This window comes from Elaeis guineensis, chromosome 16, assembly GCF_000442705.2.
Source record: "Elaeis guineensis isolate ETL-2024a chromosome 16, EG11, whole genome shotgun sequence".
In the NCBI taxonomy this organism is placed as follows: domain Eukaryota; kingdom Viridiplantae; phylum Streptophyta; class Magnoliopsida; order Arecales; family Arecaceae; genus Elaeis; species Elaeis guineensis.
The window spans coordinates 41,706,204-41,730,262 of NC_026008.2; the positions used below are offsets into that span (position 1 = coordinate 41,706,204).

The 24,059-nt window shown below is 44.6% G+C and overlaps 1 protein-coding gene across 1 annotated transcript; it reads right to left on the bottom strand.

The window, feature by feature from the left end:
* Window positions 1-503: 503 nt before the first annotated feature.
* On the bottom strand, window positions 504-11,281 carry LOC105058933 (uncharacterized). Its single transcript, XM_010942018.4, has 9 exons — window positions 11,157-11,281; window positions 7,663-8,022; window positions 6,355-6,480; window positions 6,124-6,169; window positions 5,740-5,822; window positions 3,775-3,852; window positions 3,601-3,654; window positions 2,941-3,075; window positions 504-2,857 (listed from the first exon to the last, which is right to left on the bottom strand). Exons 2-9 carry the CDS (start codon window positions 7,972-7,974, stop codon window positions 770-772), a joined length of 2,922 nt encoding a protein of 973 aa, XP_010940320.1. The 5' UTR covers window positions 7,975-8,022; window positions 11,157-11,281; the 3' UTR covers window positions 504-769.
* Between the last annotated feature and the right edge of the window lie 12,778 nt (window positions 11,282-24,059).

A 24,059-nucleotide genomic window follows, 5' to 3' on the forward strand; every position in this document is an offset into this window, starting at 1 on the left:
AGCACACTTTGTCATCAGTACAATGACCTGATTGGCTCACATCTAAATTGACTTCCAAGTATGTGCATAAATATAGGAAATTATTATGTTACACGTATGACCATGCGTGGCAACAGGTAGCAACTCTAGTGACAGCAAAATATAAAAGACACTGCTGAGGTATCATTAACCTGCTTCCGTTGCCAGCTTTTATGGGTCTAATGATACTGCTGCTAGCTCAATTGGTTATATTGAAATATGTCAAACTTCTGCATTAACACTTCGGTTGCATGAGAATACCAGCAGCTCACGCCTGTGCAATGACGTATTCATTCTATTCAAGGACGTGAGAACAGATGATAGGAGACAATGAACAAGAAAACTAACAATGGCAAAAAGAAATTAACTTGAAACAGCTTCAGGTTTAGATTGGACAGCTCTGTTAGAATTTATGCTATTTAAAAGAAGAAACAAAAGATAAAAAAAGCATCCACGCAACCATCAGATAGAGAGGATCGCTTCAATAATATGAAAACCCGACATGATATATGAGGTGAACCGCAAGGAGGAATTTCAATAAAGATACCGTCCATTATAAAACTGATGGCTGATCTCCCTGCTGCTTTTAACTTCTGATGCACTTGCAGTGCAATATATCTAATAATTTGGCCCCTCTTCTCTTTGCCATCATTAAGTCCAAGTGCTCTCCAAGACATAATATTGTAACCCTCCCCATGGCATGTAATCATCAGTGTTAAAACCTTGTCAAAACCGACAATTGCTGGATGAATCACTTCACCCCAACAGATGCCATTAGATCCTCATACTCCGCATCCGGCTCTGTCTTTCTCATCTTCGTAGGATCGCCTCCCTGCTTAGTCGGTGCAGATGAAATTGATGTTGGTGAGAAGGGATCATAGATTTGATTCCCTCCAGGACTTGAAGGGATTTTACCAGCCACAAAACGAGGAGGATTACCACCCAACTGTTGGTTTGGAATCATCAGATTGCTGGGTCTGTTTGCTGGAGGCAATGGATTCTGAGGTGGTTGCACTAAATGAATTGGACGGGCAGACATATTACCCAACAGATTGGATGCTTGGGGTGCTATAGAAAACCTTGGTGGACCCATTTGAGTTGCTGAAGACAATGATGGCACATGATTTGGGTTTGGAAAAGCTGGAAGCCTTGGCACTGGTTGGATCACAGCTGGATTCATGGAAAAGGGTGCAACAGATGATGGTGGTGGTGGAATGCCAGCTTGAGATGGATTTGTTTGGTTAGCAGCCAGAGGCCTAGGAAATCCTTGAGTGCTGACTGGGGGTGTTGGGTTTTGCATAGCTGGCCGGAAAGATGGTGCTTGAGGTGGACCAAGTGGAACAGAAGCCTGGGATACAGACTGACTATTGGGCCCTGGAGTGGTTGGAGAAACTGGAACATGAACTCTGACAGGTTGAAAGGTAAAATCACCAGACACTGGGCGTGGGGGCCTTGGAGCTGCAATGGGTGCTGAAATGTTGACCGCAGATGTTGCCAGTGTTACAGGGGTGAAACTAGGCATGTTCCCAGAAATGGAAGCAGGTGTCGCAGGTGGTGGCTGTGGCGATGGCATGGGCGGCTGAGCTGGTCTCAATGCTTGTCCAGCAGCTACTGATGGAAGAGGAACAGGTGGCCGTGCCATTACTGGTGGCAGCAACTGAGAAGGAGCTGATGCTTGAGCCAAAACAGGGGCGGATGTGCTAACTGATGCAGCAATTTGAGGAACAGGAGGTGGACCCAGCAAGGGAGATGGTGCAGGCACCAGCATACCCGATGGTCTGGGTGCAGATGAAGGAATTGGTGGAGGCACTGGAGCCGATGCAGGCATAGGTGCCTGTAATGGTGCTCCTGAAGTGGATGGAACCATTACTGGTGTTGAAACAGGTCTGCTTGGGGGAGGCATTGAAGAAAAAGCAGGGGGAGCAGAGGAAGGCCGAGAAGGAAACACAGCTGGAGGAGCAAAATTTGCAGGTGGAGGTCTATTGGGAGCATTAGTAGGCTTATTTAGTTCGGAAGGTACAGAAGCAGTGGCTGCTGGAGGCCAATTTGCTACATTAGAAGGCATATTTGGTGCAGAAGGTGCCGAAGCAATGGGCATTGCAGAAACAGCTGGCTGAGGCCTCATAGGTGGTGTCATTGAGGCAGGAGCCATCTGAGATGGCCTTTGAGCTGCTGGAACAAATGGAGGTGCAGTGGGCCATCCAGAACTTCCAGGAGGAGTGGGTGATGTAAATGGCCTGTTGGAAAGTTGGACTGCAGTAGCCATGGATATTGGCAGTGGATTCACAGGCCGAGGTAGTCCAGGTGCTGGAATTGTTCCAGAAGGCATTGATTGAGAAGCAGTGAATGAAGGTACAGTGGAATTAGGCTGGGACTGCATAAGAGTATATGCTGGTGGGGGCTGCTGAGTTGGCATAGGAAGGCTTTGAGGTGCGGCAGCCTGGTTCAGATGTTGTGGCATAGCTTGCATAGGTAACTGAGCTCTAGTGCTCATAGCTGATGAGGACCTTGGAGTTGAGACAAGGGGAGGGGTTTGTCCAATTAATGGACCGACACTGTAAGGATTGGCAGGAGATTGAGGAAAGCAAATGGCATTGTTGGGCAAAGGAGGATGCATTAATCCAGAGGATGGACGTGAGAGAGCATTAAATGAGATAACTGGGTACCAATGTGCAGGATTTGGTTGATACTGTGGAAGAGCAGGCTGAGCAGTCACCAGCACTGGCTGTGGAATACCTTGATTGACACCAGCCACAGGTGTCATTATATAAGTAGAAGATGTCTCCTTCTGCTCTCCAGCAACAGAGGTAGAATTTGTTGAAACAACTGCTGAGCTACCCTGAGAAGAACATGAATGGTTTATAAGGATATGGTACTTGAAAATCCTTCCAATATAAGAATCTTCAAAACAGTGAAACTCACAGAAACTGGAGTAAGTAGCAGCTCAATCAGGGCAACAGCAGCATCAACTTTCTCAAATGTGTCAGCTGAGACATTGACGTACAGCTCCTCATAAGCACCCTGGGCTTCAGGTATGTCTGACTGCATAATTTCATGCTGAGGAAGGACAAAACAACTGTAAGGACAGTGATTTGATTTGTGTATCAACATGGAAGGTAGCACATCAGGGTAGAACTGAGGGAGAAACAATTCTTTCAATGCACATATTTTGGTTGGAAGTTCTGCACTGAAGTAAATTGAGTTTCCTAATAATATCTCTGTTCCATGTTTTAGATTGCTTACCGTCCCAAGTTTAAAAAAAAAAAAAAAATGCAGGGTGCAAAGGAAAAACAAATATCCAAATCATTATAAATGATTGAAAATTCACTCAAAAAATTCTTATGTGATTCTTTTTGGAACATGCATCTTCTAGACATGTTTAAAATCAGTCATATGACTGCTGAAAACTTCAAAACATGATACAAGATTTTCCAATTTTATACATTGTTCCAGTAAGTGGCATAAAGTTTAGAAAACCACCAGATGAGAAACAAAAAAGGAGCATATTCTTATTCTACTCGACCTTTCTTGTATATCTTGCTTTAGAATCTGGGAATAATCTTACTTATATATGCAACATACCTTCTCCCCTGTATCCTTTTTTGTTCCATATACCTGTATCTTAGCTCCTGTTTCCTGGTTTACATCAAAGATATAAGTGTTAGATCCAATAAAAAATACAGTAACTGATAATTTATCGTGTGTCAATTTTTTAAATGACTAGAAATAGCACAGGTACAGGAAAACAGTGCATACCTCTTCTAAACGCTTCTGGGTATTGCTTTCAGGCCCCAATAGTAGTACAGTAAAGTTGTATCCTGGATATGCTTTAATCTGAAAATGCAATAAGAAAATAAAAAATGGAATTGCATAACATAGAGATATATCCAGATTAGGTTCTTCTCGTGTTGAGGCAAGGTAGTTAAATTGCTTAGCTAGTGACAAGACAAATACTTTCTCTGATTTTGGACATAGAACTCTGTAATAAAATGGAGGACAAACTCTTATCATCATTAATTCAAAATGGAACTGAATTCTTTAACTCTTGCATTATTACATATGCAAATATTCAGAATTAATCGCATCATCTTCTCTCTACTAGTAATGCAAATGTTGATGTTATATTTAAATAATAAATAAAAACCAAACTTAGTATAAATACAAAAACAAGCATTATCCCATCATTCTAAGGCTAATTTTATGGATTATCCTTTACCACTGCTTAATCCTAGGTTAATTTCCCAAGCACAAAAAGTGTCTTATGGATTATCAGCTCACCAACCTATGTTTTAGTCTTTTTGGACTTTCCCTCACCTTTTAACCTTTCAACCAAACTTGAGCTTCCATCACCAATGCACTAATCTTATCTAGACATTATGCATGTCCAGACTACCTTATTCCATGTTCTGAATACTAATATTCTTTAATGTGCTAATTTAAATTTTATCCTTTCTACATTCTACCACATGACTGTTGTGACATGGTGAAATCTATGGTCACTATGATACCTATTGCAATTTGACAATGATACTAGATCAAATTTACCACTTAAGATGATGCAAAAGCAAGTACATGAACTAATGCTCCATTTTCATGCAAATCCCGAAACAAGTACTAACACAAAACAAAGACACTCATTTGGGGAAAAAAATACTAATAGCATGGAAGTGCAAAATACAAATGTCCTTATGCTTAATGAGGACAAAACCAATATTTTAATTTTGTTAATTTACAAAACCTGAATGTTAGAACAATGGATGGACAAACAACTAGCAAATCAAACAAGTGAATAAAACATCATTAGAAAAAGCAAACACAAAATAATGGCCAGCAAGAAAATCTTAGCAAGTCTAAAAAGAAGTTCGAGAAACCAATGCAACACAACACAGCAAGAACAAAAACTTTGTAAAATGAAAGAGCATAAGTAACTCCCCATGAATGCAATTCTCTAAAAATACTTGCTTCTTTGCATCCATTTCATTTAGAGCCTCTTAAACCTGATAGGTCTTAGAAAATTGCTCCCTAGTTGCATAAGCTTAAATGCCACAATAAAATGCCACCATCATTACTGTAAGTATTTCTTCCTCCTCATCAGTCTAAGTTTGAAGCTGGCTCATCTTTTGTCTAAAATATATTTTCTAAACAAATTTCATATGAAAATTACGAGCTATAAAAAACACATGATTATGCAAAAGTTAGACATTGACATGGCCCAAAGAGAGATATGATGTCAATAAGCAAAGAATGCAATGGAATACATGAATGGTGGATTTCTTTGTTTTGATTGGACGGTCATGCAGCAAAGAGGCTTAACGTTTCCACACTGCCAATGGAGGTAAATTATGTCATCATGTGAAGAATTAAACTTATATACCCTTGAGTGGCCTTTCTGTGATCTTCACCCAGAAAGGAACAAAGGAACATATAAATGTTTAGAGATAATATGTGAGTCAACTGAAAGTCTATGAAAGAACCTAGTAGCACATAAACTACATGCAATGGGACATCTATCACCTAAATAGTAGGGATTGTAAGTACAATGACACTAGAAAACATTCTATTATATGCATAAAATCTACTGCATGCAAAAATTTATAGCCGATCGTAGTCATGGTGAACCCATATGACTAAAGAGCATAGCTTGGATTCAAACACATCGTAGAATTGACTAAGAAAATGCGCAAAATCAAGCAAGCAATAATACACCACAATCATACTTACTGGAATAGGAACTTTGGCTTCTTTCAGCAATGGCTTATAATCTGCTGGCGCTTTGTAGCTAGGATTTAGACGTAATATTTCACCTGAAAACAAACAATGTGCAATCAGAGAATACTAAAGAAAAACTAAGAATTCCTTTCAAAATAAAATGGAGCACCAATAAAGTGGTCTCAAAAAAAATGGGTGGTCTAGTACATAAAGCTCCCTCCACTGGAGGTTTGGGGAGGGTTAGATGCATGCAGCCTTAACCCCACACACAAAGAGACTGTTTCCATGTTTCAAACCTCTGACCTCTAGGTCACAGCGAGCAACCTTACTTCCTCACCAAGAATAAAATGGTCCTAAGGATAACTAAATTAATTCATTTTTGAAAAAAATATTTACCAATAATTTCTCGTCTTTCCAATTCCAAGAGCTCATGCTTCTGGGACTGCAGAATTCAAAGATGAACACACTTAACCAATTGAGAACCACAATAGATATCAAATACATGTGACTAACTGTTTATCAACAAATGAATCATCAGAGACTGTCCTCTACAGATGATTGGAAGAATGGTAAAGTTTTGACCAAGACAAGAAGTGCAGGAAAAGAAAATTACTGCTACGGTGGTACCTCATTTTCAACCTCGTGGCTGTCAGAATCATTGTTTGAAGTATGCTTCAGTGACTGAGAACCTTGATTATCTCCAGTCTCCAGAGCTCCAGATTTGAGTTGTTGGGTGATTTGCTCCAGTCGAGTCTGCTCAGTCAGTAATATCACTTAATGCCACCTGGAATTGGAAGCTTCCTATGTGAGAAATTCACAAGAAAAGTGCTCTTGTTTTATGGCCTAGAGGGAATGGGAAGTCTCCCATTGACATGGGCGAAGTATTTTCCTTCCCATGAACCAGAATGATGCTTGTTATTTGTTAGAATATTCAAGCCTTGATGAAACAAACTAGAGAATTTGCATGTGTCTATGTTCATTGTTAACTCTTACAGCCCGTTCTTTTGAGGGTAAAAAACTTACCCAAGAATTTATATTTTTCTGAGTAATTATTATGCAGACAATATTTAGACAGAAAAATAATTTACCCATGTTCTTTATGTATTGGAAAATGGCTTGAAAATCTGTTATCCATGTTCTTTTATATTGCTAATTTCCTGGATAAGTTGCTAAGATCTATCCATATTTCCCATATAACCCTTTATTATACAAATATTATTATATATAATAATATATTATATTATATACATTATAATATATAATATTATGTAAATATACATTCATAAATATAGGTAATATATGCTATACATATAATATAATATAATATAATAAACTATATTATATATAATATAATAAAATCTATATTATAATACAATATATAATATTAATATATATTAAATATATATATTATATATAAGATGGTATTATATATTATTATATTATTATTATGGGGTTAGGGGTATATTAGGAATGAAATATAAAGATTATTTTTTCAGTTAATGAAAAAAAGACTTATCCACCTCCTAGGTGGGTAACATTTTTTTCCCATTAAATAATTTACCCATCTAGAGAAGCATGAGAATATATGTAAGTTAGTCAATAAAAAAATTGACCAACTTTCCCACGATAATTACCCACAAAAAAACAACCCTTAAATAACAAGGTGCTATAAATTAGTTATATAAAACTTGATGATCATATGATGTACCAAGTAGCTTAATATTGACAAATTGACATCAGTCAAAAAATGAAGAAAGCTAATTATATATATTTTGAGTCGAGCAAAGTCATCATCTTTCTGTTGATCAGCTTTTCAGAAGGTAAGCTTGATTTATGGAAACACTCAATGCAGACGAAGCCTCTGAATCTAGGCCTTTCTGTAATTTTTCCACATAAAATGGAAATAGGATATTTCTTAGTTTATGTTTAGCACACCTGATATGCTAAAGCTCTTCCTTTCCTGACAGCAGAGTCTAGCATTAGATCAGCACCCCATTTAGTTTTTCTCTGATCTGGCTTGCTACTTTCATCTTTAACGGTGTTTCCACCTTCTGATTTTCCACCACCTCGGAAGATGGGAACCAATGAACCCGACAGCTTATTTTTTGGTATTACAAATCCAGATTTTGCCCCAAACATGGAAACCTTAGGACTACTTGCTGGAATGGTAGATGACGTAGACATTGAAGTAGTAGACTGCAGACGGCGAGGTTCAACAGAAGAAGATGGATCGACATTTGTAGTCATCTCTTGCTGTACTTCCAGTTTCCCTTGTGATAATTAACACAAAACACACTGCAATAGCAATAAAGCATTAAAAAATAAAATTAAAAAAATATCTCAGAGTTCACAATAAACCAAAAGGCCACTACCAAATGATGTCAAGTATAATATGTTAGAAAAAGTAAAGCACAAATAGCAGATTTTTCTTACTACAATAAAGAAATTAAGCACAAGAAAAATTAAACCACCTCATTTCAGCAATTCACTGGGCTCAGAAAAAAATTCCAAAACTATGACATACACTCGTAACATATAAAGTCATTTCAAGCCCTCATCAAGTTTAATTCCAAAACTAACATGATATAAAAAAGAAGATTAGTTATTAACAGCATGGTTTCAAAACACAAGCCATCTCAATGACATGTATTTGGTGACTGCACCTTGTAGTTTATATGCTACCTAAAAAGAGTGAAACCTAATATCTGCATTTTAAGTACTGAACCATACAAGGAGATCGGCAGTACCAGACAGATACATATCCGCACCAATAAGATTCAGGGGCTTGGTGCACCCTTGTACAACAAATGGTACAGAACTGTGCCATCTCTAATTTTATACCTTGTGTTAATATGAAGGCAATGCTGTACAGGACCTCATACCAAGATATAAAACATTTCCCAAGATCGTATGACAACAAAATGATCGCCGAGGTCAGTGTACTCATTTCTTTTCCAAGCAAATTACTACATATCAAAGTACAAGAAAAAGAGTTCATTAGAAAGCCTTAATTTGAGTGCAAGGCTCAGGGAAAGGGAAAAACACCTTGTATATTGTAACTCGTGACTGCTTTGAAATCTTAAGATCAAACAGAGACATCCAATTACAGGAGGTTTCCTCACCTAGTTTTGAATTGCCGCAGTTTAGATTATCATAATGACACCCATTCATGTTTGGTCAAAACTTGTATTCTCTTGGAGGTGCTTCTGAACATTTTTAACTGAGACACTGGATCAAAGAAAAACCACAAAATGGTCTATACCAGCCAACCGCCCAATAGCTTAATTTTATAAACTGAAGTTGGCAACAATAGAAAAACTTCCATCTCCATCACACTAATATATTGAGCACCAGTATTCTTACTTTTATATAAAAGGTTCTACATAAGATCACGCATTTGATCAATTACTCTTATTGTTTGCTAGAATAGTTAACACCTGATTGCTAGTGTGGAAAGGTGGAACTTGATGAAAAGATGATCTGTTGATCTCTCGAGAACTGAACATTAATGGACTTCCTTTTATTTGCTGGAGATGTTATCAATAAGTGAAGAAGTTAGGATAGAAGGTCCTGAAGAGAATGATGTTTAACTTGGGCTATGAAAATTATTTAATCCTTTCTGACCAATGATACTAATCATATGCCCTTTTTTTTTTTGCAAAAAAGATTGAAATCTTTTCTAGAACACAAACGATACCAATCATGTAACCCTTTTTTCTGCAAGAAAGATTGCAATCTTTTTTAGAACAGAAACAAATTGCAGACTCCTCTCAACAAAATTAGCTATATATGATAAAGGCCAGAAGGCAAGTTATGAACAAATTAACTAATGCATTTAAAATTAAAAAAAAAAAACAATTTGTCATGCAATAGATATTTGGCTGCCACTTGTGCTCAAGTCCTCCAATTACATTTTTTTATCTCTTAATTCCATTGCATGTTTTTAGCTACTATTAGTTGCATGTCTGGTCTCTGATATAATAAAGTTACTTCACTAATAAAAACAGTGATATTATATTCGAGTGAAGATGTGAATCCTTTATATCCTTTATATTAACTACTAAATAAGTAAGAGAAACATATTCTTTAAGGAAGTCAATAGTGATTACAGTGTGGCAATATAAAGATACAAAATAGATACTCATAAGTTTTGTCATCAAAGTAAGCTAGCTTAAACATTTCTTAAAACAGATTCAATGGCAGAAATAATAAAAAGTTCTTGAAGGCAAAGGCCATGCCATTAAACACAACTAACTAGAATTGTATCTTTAAGACTGACACTACAATTGGAGAGAGGCTCTGGCCTCTTGAACAGCATTTACATGGTGGCGCATCTCATAGAAATATTCACCGCATGAGATGGTGATGAACAAGCACAGCAATATGCTTCAGGTGGTTTAGTGTTTTTGCTTTTCCCTTCAAGTAAAAACGCATGTAATAAAAGGAACATTAACAAAATGACAGCCCAAGTTGATTGAATGAAAACTTTAAGAAAAAAAAAAATCCAAAGGAACATTGATAGAGTGGCAGACAAGAATGTGGGTTAAGTTGTTGAGCAGTTGGAACTTGGAGAGGCCCTCTTCCTACCCTAAAGTCCACCTTGATCCCTTCATTGAAGTGACTTCCAAGCAGATATGGATAATTCCATCTTAAATTGATACCAAAGCCAAAAAGAAAACAAAAGAAGAAGAAGAAACATTGTCCCTTCTCTCTTTTTGGCGGGAAAAGCCTTCTCAGATCTAGTGGTGCATGATAAATGATATATTCAAGAATTTTGGGGCATTAAAAGCTTGCAGTCTTTTCATAAAAGTAAGTTGATAGTTCATCAAGGTCCGCAGCCATTCATTATAACTATAAAAGTCATACCAAGCCCAACAAAACTTTCTTTTAAGTTCTTCCTTGGTAGTTGCTATTGTCAACAGAATTAAAGCCATCGTAGCACTGTCTTGCTCATCAGAAGCACTTGTATAAAGAAAAAATAAAAAATATTCTTTCCATCCACATATATAACCGGCATTCAAGGACCAATGGATACAACATCCAATCTTTAAACCAAGCATTATTTTTCGCATCAAAGCATAACATAAACCGCCGTGGAAAAAATCGTGAATTGGTGATCGAAAACCTAATTCAGATCAACTCCAGTGAACCATCCATGGAAGGAATCCTCATTAAACCCTAAAGCTCAGCAAAATCACTAAAACAAACACCGTAGAACTCCTCGAAGGTAAAAATCGAACAAAAACCTATTAAATTTCTATATTGTAGATTAGAATTCGTCTTCTTGGTTGTAAAGTGTCGAGAAAAAAGAACAAATCTAGGATCATATCATCCGAAACTATTCGACGAGCTCGAACCACTGCAGCAGTGACGGAAGAACTAAAATTTGATCAAATGGAACCAAACCGAATATTTTTTTTTCCGCTTACCTCCGGTACGGGACGCCGATCGGGGACGCGAGTTGCTCGAAGCCCACGCGGTCGGAAGGGGATCCCAAAATGGAGAGCTGGAAATTATCTAGGGCTGCAAGCGGATCGGATCTGATAAGTCCGACCCGCCCACCTTGTCATTCGGAGGCGGATCTGTACCATTAATACAACGAGTGTGTGAGCCCCGAGCTTTCGGTATGCGTCCACACGTGTGGAGTGAGGTGCACAGCCTCGTACACCAAAACCCCTCTTTTATGATTCTGAAATGAAGGTTAATCCGATATTATTAGAAAGGGTTAATTCATAATATTATTGATCTAATCTTTTTAAATGTGGTGGTTATTTATCACTACTCAAGCTGGAAACTCAGTGAACTGAAACCTCATGATATCCATCAATTGGTCATTACTAACTAGAAAGTTACTAAGATAATTGGCACTTGCAAAAGGTGAAAAAGTAAAAATTTAAAAAAAAATCATCACCACTCCCAACATGTATAAGCCACGTGTAGAAAGGATTTCAAGTATATAATTATGAATAAAAGTTCTATAGAGGATCCTCCATCGTAGACGTTGCCATCGTGTTGAGTGGCTTGATGGAGTGAGGCTAGCTCAGCAATGGCAACGAATTCAAATCCCTCCTATCTCCCTTATCCAGTGGTGATATCGTTATGTACAAGCTTCCACCAATTTTGCACTTAGCATCTATCTTTAGGCCAACAATTCTAGTGATCACCGCTATCTTTCTTTCCTCCATTTTCATAGTAGCGGCTCTAGTATAACCCATCTTTCTTGGTTCACATGCCATGACTTCAACTCCGCATCTTTAGGCCAACAATTCTAGTGATCACCGCTATCTTTCTTTCCTCCATTTTCATAGTAGCGGCTCTAGTATAACCCATCTTTCTTGGTTCACATGCCATGACTTCAACTCCGCATCCCCCACTTACCAATCCTATCGGTGTTGTTGGTCTCTCCATTGTACTCTCGTTGCTCCCAAGCACCACAATCCCTCCTATTAATGCCATCATTTGTGCCCTCTTTTAGCTCCACTCTCTCGGCTTATTTGTTACTAGAGGCAACATGGTGAAGGGGTTTAGAAAGTCGCTAATGATGGGCAATATTGACAAGAGCCAATTAAAACATAAAAGTAAGAGAAGAGGTGAGGAAGAATGAGATCTCCTTACCTCTAGGATAGGTTTGTATGTTGCATACAAAATTAAGGATGTCTCTTCCCTAAAGGAATAGGTAATGATGATGTGAGAGAAAATAATAGTTATTGTGATGGTGATGGATGCAATATCTCTACTAAAGGTATTTGCGGAGTTGGCAATGATGATAGCAGCAACGATGGCAATGGTCAAGACGAAAATAAGGGTAATAGCAATAGCAATAGCGATGATGACTATTGAAAAATCATGAGTGGTGGAGACATGTTGATTGTAGTGGTAAAAATCATGAGTTTATTATTTTTGAGAATATTAAAATAAAAATTTTTATTTTTATTTTTTCTCAAAATAATTGATGTAAATTTAAAAAGAATAAATAAAAATAACAATACCAAATTTTTTTCTCGATTTCTATAATTTAATTTTAAAAATAAAAATAAGAGACAATACCAAATAAGCCCTATCTTACATGGTATAAGTCCATTTTTACCCCAACGTTGTTACAATAATGTCCAAATGGCTCAATAATGTACATAGCTTGAAATGTACTTCCAAATGCATTCTTGTAGAGTTAATGCTATAATGCATAATAAGCAATGTCCATCATCACATAAGAAATCCAAAATTACAGTATAATCAATAAGCCCTAATTGAAAATAAATTATGGCATCACGGAGACCCTTGATTGTGGAATCAATCAAATAACTTCCTCATAAAATGCTAATAGGATGGCAATGCTAGTTTTCCAGGACTTTCCACAACTCAACTCTATTAGTCCATGTGGATCATTTGAAATTTATAAACTATTCTATTCACATTTAATGTTCTGGTCATATATGTTAAGTGTTTGTTGAGTTGATTCTTTTAATTTGGGAGGTATTGACAAGTGACACCATATGTAACTTACTGCTTTCTAACATTTGGACCATCAATTGACCTCACCATGATGATGGATGTATTCAATAGAAGTGGGTCCAGGTGCTTTATTTTACCTCTAAGGCAAGGACTTTGATTCACCGAGTGATTAAAAGCATTTAAAAAAAAAAATACTAATGAAAATGAAATGTGTCGCCTTTTGAACATTAAAAGTATAGCATAAAATATATCACATATCCTTTGTTACATGAACCTCACATAGAAGTAAAACTCGAATTGCACTCTGGAAGATAGACATTCACCATTAACTTCGCTATTCACTCAAACTCCACACATGAGCAAGTTGAACCCCTATTTTGTAGGCTACTAGACTTACATATGTATGCAGATTGAACTTTGCTTCACACGTAGAGTAGGAATCGTATCTATAAATGGTTGGAAAATCCTGCACTATGAAGAAAGACTTCAGTTTCTAAAATTCTAGGAGAGAGTTTTTAGACCAACCACTTTATAAGATATGTAATCACAGGTAGAAGGTGACGAGCATCTGATAGTGTTGTCGTTGTAGTGTTGAGTGTATTGGAGATGGAGTAATTAAAGTCATCTTCATGCTCCTATTATGGGAAGAATTGATAGTTATTACTCAAAATAACTTCTCCAAGGTAGTTTTTCCTATAAGTAGTTTTTTACCTGAAAAACTATCTTTTGGTGATCTGTCACAAATTTCATGAACAGGTTCATGAATAATTTGACCAAACTATGGTCATTCATGACTACCGACTCATGGTTTGTCGACTTATTTACTTTTTGGTACAAACACATCTAACAGCCAATGAGTTCCTGTCACCATTGTTTTAATAAATGTCACATACAACTACATGCGACAGATAAAAATATCATACATATGATCATTGCTTCTGCGATCATGTCGAACAATAATTACACCGAGACAAAAGCATGTAAGTCCTTTTTACTATTTATCCGACATCGATGAAGCTTGTCACATTGCATAATTTCAGACAAGTCAGACCAGTCTACCAAAAACTAGGTGATGGTAATTTGAGTCACTTCATAAGATTTTTTTTTTCTTCCCTACATCTAGACACATCCATCTTCCCCTCATGCATTTCGGATGTAAGAATGTATAAGCATGCTAATAAGTTAGGACAGGTCATCTCTTCTTTTTGAATTACTTCCAAGGGTGCATCACCCTATGGTTTTGCTTCCATAGAATCCATATAATGACACAAGTGGTCGAGCATCCATGCAAGATTAGTTCAAGGACTATGGTGAGCTTCTGAGACCATCTGTCCCATTTCCAAATTTTAATACATCTGAGGTTGGATGTCCTAATGAGGGCCTGTCCTTGGAGCATAATTCACCATCACAAGACAAGCTTGGGGCCCTTCCCTACGTCGGGGGCCTGAGCAACTTGACACCCTGGGTGAGCTGCAAGCCAATGACGAGTTCAAATGACACCTGTTGCCAACCACTCGTATGTGTACCAGCTCTCAGAGTAGAGAATCTGCCATAGTGTCCTAATATCCGTCCATCATAGGGACACAGTAATGCACGTAGGGCTAAAGTCCAAAGTGTGACTGCGGCCTAAGGGCCCCCTCAGGTCAGTCAAATCCCTTGGATTCTGAAGGAGACTTGCTACCCACCCTGCTCTTAATCCCAGTAAACTCACTCTGCTGATTTGGTAGGAGGGCATTGGTGCAATTTCGGAGAACTAAAGTTGGCACTAGGTATCCAGCGATGATATCCATCGAGGTATCACAGTCTTTTTTTTTTTTTTGGAAAAAAAAAAACAGAAGACAGGATCAGAGGATTCACATGAAGAAGTCCATCCTAGTCAATTGGACACATCATGTTCTGAATAATAGACCTTGGAGTCTTAACAAGGCCAAGATCTGGTCTGTTTTTCAGATGGAATGACATGATAATTGAGGGCACACAAATTTTTAAGATTCGTTTAGAGCTCCAATTTTACCGTTCTCTCTAGCAGCGAAGTGATTTGGTAATTTCAGTCGATCAAGGTACATGCTACAAGCCAAAGAATCGACGAGCGAAGGTTGCCGACAATCTAAGCTTAGTCATGCTTTGTATTGTTCGAGCTTGGCTATTTAGATCGGAGGGACATTTAAACTTTTTCTCGTGATCAAGCCAAGCTTAGGCATAATTGTTCGAACTTGTCTTGTTTCCTCATTCTCAAGCAAATATATTAGTGTACTGAGGAGTAACAATTTGTTCATTTATCATAGCCAAGCCTCAAGATCTAACTCAATTTGAAATTTACAGGCTGCAGCTGATCTAAGCATAGTTTTATCCAGGATAGTGAAACTAGTAGACAATTCCAAGGAAAAAAAAAATGAGTGATAAATTGGAATAAATTTATTCAATCATTTCAGTCAAATAATTTTACTCTAATTAGGAGGAGTAACCGAGTGTAAATTCAACCTCCTTCATCGAGAATAATCATCAGGTGGTGTAAAGTGTATTAAAAGGATTTCATTCAGTTTTTATCCAACATTATTCATGAAGAAGGCTGAATCTCCAAACCATTTGCAAACAAAAATTAACAAGCGAGCATGAATGCTTTGTGGTGTGAGCGCAGCAACATAGAGTGCTGTGCAGCTATGGATAGCTGCTATTAAGAGATGAATGGCCATCAAATAAAGTAGTCGATGGGCACATACCATGTTATACATGGTTGTTGGGGGATACCCACCGACCGACCGACCGACTGTCGGAGGGTCCGACCGACTGACGGCCCGACCGACCGACTGACGGCCCGACCGCCTCCGACGGACGACTCCGACTGGCCGATAGACCGAGCGATAGTCGGTCGGGACGACCGACTGACGGATGCCATCAGCGGTTAACTGCCGGCCATTCAACGGCCCATCGCCGGCCGGGAGTATGTCGGGCGTAACCATCCCGACCGACTGAACCCGGGGGTCTGATGGCCGACTTACATGATGCTCGCCGATCAATGGAGGGGCCCGACACCACTCAGCTGGCTACCGACTTTGGGTCGGTCGGCTCCTCCAACCACCGTACAGCCGCCAGACGTTGTCAGCTCTGACACGGACATGCGGCACAGTCACCTAGGGGCATTGTCCCGCCGAGAGCCGGGTCAACCCTGGTGATTGGATGGCCACACGGCGATATGACGTTTTCACGGCGACTCTGACAGTCCACAGTGAGTTGACAGTTCCTCACTTGTCCGCGCCATTAATGACGGCGCCATACCTAGCTCCACTATATATACCGGGGAAGGCAACAGTGCAAGGGATCGATCCGCCCGTCTCTCCCACATACGCAGGCTCGCTCCTCTCTCTCTCTCTCTTTCTCAGAGCTCTCCGTCTACATTTCACTGTTGCCCAGTCACCTCTCTGACTTGACCGTCGGAGGGTCCCCACCGGAGCCGCCTCCGGTCAGTGCGGACTTTCTTTTGCAGGTGCACGCTCCCCGGCGATCGGACGACGAGGCGATTGGCCGCAACAGATTGGCGCGCCAGGTAGGGGACAGCATGACTAGGACAAGAGCTCAACGATCGAGAGTCACTGGGTCGGCCAGGCGCTCTTCCCGTCGGGAAGAGGCCTCTCCACCACCACCGACGGCGGAGCCTAGCTCTCCGCGCCCTGCAGTGACCACGGAGGCCCAGATTGCGGCCATCGTACGGCAGATGACCGTACTGACCGACGCAGTCAAAAGCCTCCAGCAGCAACCGGCGGCCTGACCTATGCCTTCCAGGAGTAGCCGCCGACGACCGCGCCGATCCCTGTCGCCTCCATGCGAGCGCTCCCAACAGCGCTCCCACGGAGAGGAGGAGGGACGACCACGGCACGACGACCGACGGTCCCAGCGGCCCTCTCCCTCCCCGTTGGAACGGGCAAGGAAGGAGAAGCAGCCGCGCACACCGTCGGCCTCCCTTTCAGAATCTTCCGGAGGCTCCACCCCTGGGGTCTCCCAGCATCGACGAGCGGACGACTACGAGCGACGGTTCGAGAAAATCGACCGCCGACTCGCCCAACTGCAGACGGACGGCCAGAAATCTTCGAACGACGTCGACTTCCAGACCGCCCAACCTCTCTCCCGACTGGTCCTCGACGAACCGATTCCTAGTCGGTTCAAGATGCCGCACGTGGAGCCATACGACGGCTCCACCGACCCAGTCGACCACCTCGAGAGCTACAAAGCTCTCATGACGATTCAAGGGGCAACCGATGCTCTTTTCTGCATCGGCTTCCCCGCCACGCTCCGCAAGGCTGCCAGGGCTTGGTATTCCGGTCTTCGATCGGGCAGTATCCATTCCTTCGCGCAGCTCGAGCACTCGTTCGTGGTCCATTTCAGCACTAGCCGAAAGCCGCCGCGAACGTCGGACAGCCTTTTCTCCCTCAAGCAGGGAGAAAACGAGACGCTCCGACACTTCGTGGCGCGATTCAACGCGGCCACGCTCGAGGTCCGGGACCTCAACGAAGACATGGCTGTTTCAGCCATGAAGCGGGGCCTGAGGTCGTCCCGATTCACTTATTCTCTGGACAAGACCCTCCCCCGAACATATGCCGAGCTACTGGAGCGCGCATACAAGTATATGCGCGCGGACGAAGGAGCGTCCGACCGACGCTTGGCCGAGCCCAGAGGCCCGAAGGAGAAGCGGAGAAAAGGTCGGGAGCCCACCGAACCAAGCAGGCCCCCGACCGATAGTCGGGTCTCACCGCCCCGACGAATCCAAAAGCCATCTCGGCAGCAGACTCCGAGGCCGGTGCGTCCCAGGTACGACTCCTACACTCCTCTCTCCGCTCCCCGTACGCAGATCCTGATGGAGATCGAGGGAGAGGAATACCTACGACGGCCTCCGCCTCTGAAGGCAAAAGGCCTCGACCATCGGAAGTACTGCCGGTTCCATCAAAGCCACGGCCACGACACTGAGCGGTGCATCCAGTTGAAGGATGAGATCGAAAATCTCATCCGCCGGGGGTACCTCGGCAAATTCCGGAAGGGTCCGCCGACCCAACCGATTACCGATCGACGCCCCCAGCCGACTGAAGAGGCGCCGACTAACCAGCCGACGGCCGGAGTCATCAACATGATCTCCAAGCGGCTGGGGCCGGGGACGTCTGCAGGAGGGGAGCCGACGAAAAGGCCACGCCCGGACGACGTAATCACCTTCACAGAAGATGACGTTCGGGGCATCCAGACTCCCCACGACGACGCTGTTGTTGTGTCGGCAATAATAGCCAATTATGATGTAAAATGAATTTTTGTTGATAATGAAAGTTCGACAAATATTTTGTTTTACTCGACCTTCTCCCGAATGCGACTTTCAACTGACCGACTTAGGAGGGTCCCTGTGCCCCTGATCGGCTTTGCCGGAGACACCGTCACGACAGAGGGAGAAATTACCCTGCCCGTGACGGTCGGCACCGAACCACGGCAAAGCACGGTCTTCCTCACTTTCGCGGTCGTCCAAGTTCCTTCGGCCTACAACGCCATACTTGGGCGACCCGGGCTGAACGCCCTCAAGGCGATCGTCTCGACGTACCATCTCCTTGTTCGATTTCCGACCAAAAACGGAGTCGGGGAGATGTGCGGAGATCAACAGCTCGCCCGACGATGCTTCCAAATCTCCGCTCAAAGCAACGAGACGAAGGATCCTCTGACCATCGACAAGCTGGACCAAAGGGAGGAGGAAGAACGGGGTTCGCCCGCCGAGCAGCTCGAGGCGATCCCGATAGGAGAAAGTCCCGACAGGAAAGTTTGGGTCGGATCTCAATTGCCCGACGCCGAACGATGCCGACTGACAGAGCTGCTGACGGCCAATGCCGACATATTTGCTTGGTCAGCAGCGGATATGTCGGGCATCCCTCCGGAAACGATAACTCACCGACTCAACATCGACCCGACGATGAAGCCGGTGAGGCAGAAGAAAAGGTCCTTCGCCCCAGAAAGGCAGAGGGCCATCGACGAAGAAGTGGACAAGCTACTCGAAGCAGGCTTCATTCGGGAATCCACGTATCCCGACTGGCTCGCCAATGTCGTCATGGTCAAGAAAGCCAACGGAAAGTGGAGGATCTGCATCGACTATACCGACCTCAACAGAGCCTGTCCAAAGGATAGCTTCCCACTTCCGAAGATCGACCAGCTGGTGGATGCGACGTCCGGATTTCGACTGCTCAGCTTCATGGACGCCTTTGCCGGGTACAACCAGATCCGGATGGCGCCTGAAGACGAGGAGCACACCGCGTTCGTAACTCCCAAGGGCCTCTACTGTTATCGGGTGATGCCCTTCGGATTGAAGAACGCCGGCGCCACCTACCAGCGACTCGTCAATAAGGTCTTTAAAGACCAGATCGGGCGTAACATGGAGGTGTACGTGGACGACATGCTGGTAAAGAGCACGCAGATCCCGGACCATGTTCAGGATCTCGAGGAGACCTTTTGCACCCTTCGACGACACCGAATGAAGCTCAACCCGACCAAGTGCGCTTTCGGGGTGACCTCAGGGAAGTTCCTTGGTTTCCTCATTTCTCAGAGAGGGATCGAGGCCAACCCTGAGAAGATAAAGGCAATCCTCAACATGCGTCATCCGAACACCAAGAAGGAGGTCCAACAGCTGAACGGAAGAATCGTCGCTCTTAGCCGATTCATCTCCCGGTCGGCTGAAAGGTGCCTCCCATTCTTCAAGATTCTGTGTCAAGCGGACGGTTTCTCTTGGTCGGATGAGTGCGAGCAGGCCTTTGAAGACCTGAAAAGGTACCTGGCTTCCCCGCCGCTGCTCGTAAAGCCGTAGGTCGGGGAGACCTTGTATCTCTACTTGGCCACATCTTCCGAGGCGATCAGTTCGGTGCTCGTTCGAAAAAACGAGTGCCGAACTCACAGCCCATCTACTACACCAGCAAAGTGCTCCACGGCGCCGAAGCCAGATACTCGGAGACGAAAAGGATGATTTTCGCCCTGACCGTCTCCGCGCAACGGCTTCGACCGTACTTCCAGGCCCACGCCATCGTGGTACTCACCAACCAGCCCCTGAGGGCAGTACTGCGCCGGCCCGACACATCTGGACGACTCGCTAAGTGGGCAATGAAGCTTAGCGAGTTCGACATTCAATACCGACCAAGGCCTGCCCTGAAGGCCCAGGTCTTGGCCAACTTTATCGCCGAATGCCCGACGACCGACCATGGGTCGGGAGCTGAAGACCTGGGACGAGATGCGGTCTCTGAGCCAGACCCGATCTCCACCTGGGTACTCCACATCGACGGAGCCTCCAACGCTCAGGGAAGCGGGGCCGGGCTCCTGCTCACGAATTCGGATGGGGTAGTCACCGAATACGCCCTCCGGTTCGATTTCAAGGCCTCCAACAATCAAGCCGAATACGAGGCACTCCTCGCCGGCTTGAGGATGGTGAAGGAGCTGGGCATCGACAGCCTCCGGGCATTCTCCGACTCTCAGCTGATCGTGGGGCAGGTCAAGAGAGAATTCGAAGCGCGAGATCCGACCATGATCAAGTACCTTCAGAAGGTGAAGGACCTCGTGGCGCGCCTCGAGTATTTCAAGATCTCCCACATCCCCAGGATGGAGAATGCCCGTGCCGATGCTCTCTCCAGATTGGCAACGTCGGCCTATGACTCTTTGGGTCGGACGTTCGTCGAAAATCTCCAGCAACCGAGCATCGATCGGGTCGGAGAAGTGCAGCAGCTAACGTCCGAACCAAGTTGGATGGACCCGATCGTCCGGTACCTGACCGACGGGATCAGTCCCGAAGATCCCGTGGAGGCCAAGCGACTCCATTGGTCGGCCTCGCAATATGTGATCATGGACGGCCGACTCTACAAAAGGTCGTTTTTCCTCCCTTTGCTCAGGTGCTTGGGGCCGAACGACGCCGACTACGCTCTCCGAGAGGTTCACAAAGGAATTTGTGGGAATCACTTGGGGGGCAAGTCCCTAGCCTTCAAGGTCCTGCGACAAGGCTACTACTGGCCGACCATGAAGAGGGATGCGGCAGAGTTGGTCCGGAGGTGCGAGCCATGCCAAAAGTATGCCAATATCCAGCACCAACCGGCCAGCCAAATCGCTCCCATTGTCGCTCCGTGGCCCTTCGCCCAGTGGGGAGTCGACATTCTCGGTCCATTCCCACCAGCGTCGGGCCAAAGAAAATTCATCGTTGTCGCCATCGACTACTTCACGAAGTGGGTCGAGGCCGAGCCCTTGGCGCAGATCACCGAGCGGAAGATGGAGGACTTCATCCAAAAGTCCATCATCTTCAGGTTCGGATTGCCGCACACCATCATCACCGACAACGGACGGCAATTCGACAACCAAGACTTCAGAGACTTCTGCGCCAGGTTCCACATCCGGCATCGATTAACTTCAGTCGGGCACCCACAGTCCAACGGTGAGGTTGAGGTGACCAACCGGACCTTGCTCCATGGACTCAAGACCCGACTCAACGAAGCCAAAGGTCTCTGGGTCGATGAGCTGGGCTCCATTCTGTGGGCTTACCGGACGACCCCCCGCGTCCCGACCGGGGAGTCGCCGTTCAGTTTGGCCTACGGGACAGAGGCGATGATCCCGCTCGAAATTGGCCTACCATCTTCAAGGGTCGAGCAGTACCGAGAGCCAGACAACTCTGAGAGTCGGAGGGCCGACCTAGACCTCCTCCCCGAGCTGCGAGACGAGGCTCAAATCCGAATGGCTTCGTACCGACAGAGGGTCGCCCGGTACTACAACGCCAAGGTCAAACCAAAGCTTTTCAGGCCTGGCGACCTGGTCTTGAGGAAGGCAGAAGTGTCGAAGCCCTTGGACCAAGGGAAGCTGGCTCCAAACTGGGAAGGACCCTACAAGGTTGCAGACACCTTCAGGCCGAGAGCCTATCGGCTGGAGACCCTTGAGGGGAAGCTCATTCCACGAACTTGGAACGCCGACAATTTGAAGCTGTATTATCAGTGAATTTTGTAATTCGATAGTCGGAATACAAGTCCAGTTTGAAAGTTCGGAGTTTTAACTCTTCGACTAGTGATCGGCGCTCAGCCACAACGTATCGACGTGGACCTAGCACCGACGACGCATCGGACTCTTGCGAGCACCGACGCATCTACAATAACAGGAGTCGACACTCCTTCGACGACTCGTCGGACCTTCACAAGGGCCGACGGACTCTTACAAACGGGAGTTACACTCCTTCGACTTTCGGCAACACATCCACCCCTGACAAAGGCCGATGCATCTGTTGCGACGGGAGTTCATACTCCTTCTACGGTCGAATTTTCGGGCAGAATCCATCGGCCGACAGGCCGATCGGGCCCCGACTAAAGAAAGGCTAAAAGCCCACGCGACTATTGTCGCGACTTCCGACCAGGCTACGGTCGGTCGAGGGATATTCGGCTTACCACCGTCTATCACACGACGCGACCTTAGTCGCATCCACGACTTGCCGACCGACCTACGGCCGGCTGAACGACATTCGGCTTGCCACCGTCTGTCAAAAGACACAGAACCCGACGCAAGAGCATGGGGACCCGACTTACTATCGTTCCCCCGACACTGCGCCGGACGACGACCGACTAAATGCATCTATGGAAGTCCGTCTACCGAACCTTTGCCAGGTTCGGTCGGCTCCCGACTCAATGGATGCACCCGACTGACGACTTCGACTATCGGAGGCCGACCTAAAGTCGGGACCCATTCTCCTTTCGGGGCTGCGCAAGTTATCAAAGTCCTACCGACTTACGTGGGTTAGTGACTTGCTTAAGTTAGCGACTAAAGTTCGACATCGCAGCACTAATCGGCATTACAAACAAGAAGAAAAAGAAGAAAGTTTCATTCATTGATGAAAAGAAATTACAAAGTCGGGTCGAAGCCCGATTACATGTATTTTCAAAAAAAAAATAAAAAATAAAAAGTAAAGATAGTCGGCAGGGCCGATCATCCGTCCTAGTCGATCTCTTCGACCAACGGAGGATCGGGGATGATCGGCGTCTCGGCCATAAGCGGCGTTGGGTCGGCCGCCGAAGGATGGGCTTCAGTCGGCAAAAGAACTTCGGTCGGCACCTGCTCCGGGATGGCCTCCTCCACCACGATGACGCCTCCCGACGGCTGGTCGGCCATCTCCTCCGTTCCTTCTCCTTCGACTCCTTCCTCCTCGGCTAGCGGCGGGACGACGCGGCTGACGTCCAGCTCTGGGTACAAGGCTTGGACGGAGTCCCGGCCGTCCTCGAACCCGACCCGGTATGAGGCGAAGCCCGATTCGAGCATCTCCTCTCGGTATTGGTCGGAGGACCGGAAGTCCTCCACTGCCCGATCGGCCGACTCCCTCACCGACCTTGCCTCGTCCTCAGCACGGGCGAGCTCCTGCCTCGCCGACTCCACCTCGGCCTTAGCCATTTCGGCGTCGACCTGGGCGATGGACAGCTCCTCTTCGGCTTCAGCAAGCTTCTCCAGGCTGACCCGAAGTTGCTCGCGTTCCCCTTGGAGTTCGGCTATGGCACCATCCCGTTCACGCCGAAGGCGACGCACGGCCCGACCTTTGTGCTTGGCCTCCTTCTTGGCCGACCGGAGTTCGGACCCAAGCCAGGAGACCTCGTCGACTAACTTGGCCTCCCGGTCGGCCGACTGCTGGAGTTGGTAGGCCAACATTGCCCTCTCAGCTTCGGCCGCTGCCGACTTCTCCTTGAAGGCTGCCCGAACGTTGCCGAACCTCCGGTACCCGGCCTCCAGTTCGGACATTGTGAAGATCAGCTGCCGATCAAAAAGCTTCGTCAGAATCGCATGACCAGAAAAACTTCTAAGTTAAAAGAAAGGTGATGCGAAGCTTACCTCGACCATCGTCGGGTAGAACCGCGACAGCATCTCGG

Coding starts and splice junctions, on each gene's coding strand:
- LOC105058933 (XM_010942018.4), bottom strand. CDS start 7,974: ATGACTACAAATGTCGATCCATCTTCTTCTGTTGAACCTCGCCGTCTG. Junction 6,481..7,662: donor GAAGAGCTTTAGCATATCAG/GTGTGCTAAACA, acceptor CTGACTGAGCAG/ACTCGACTGGAGCAAATCAC. Junction 3,655..3,774: donor CCCAGAAGCGTTTAGAAGAG/GTATGCACTGTT, acceptor GATGTAAACCAG/GAAACAGGAGCTAAGATACA.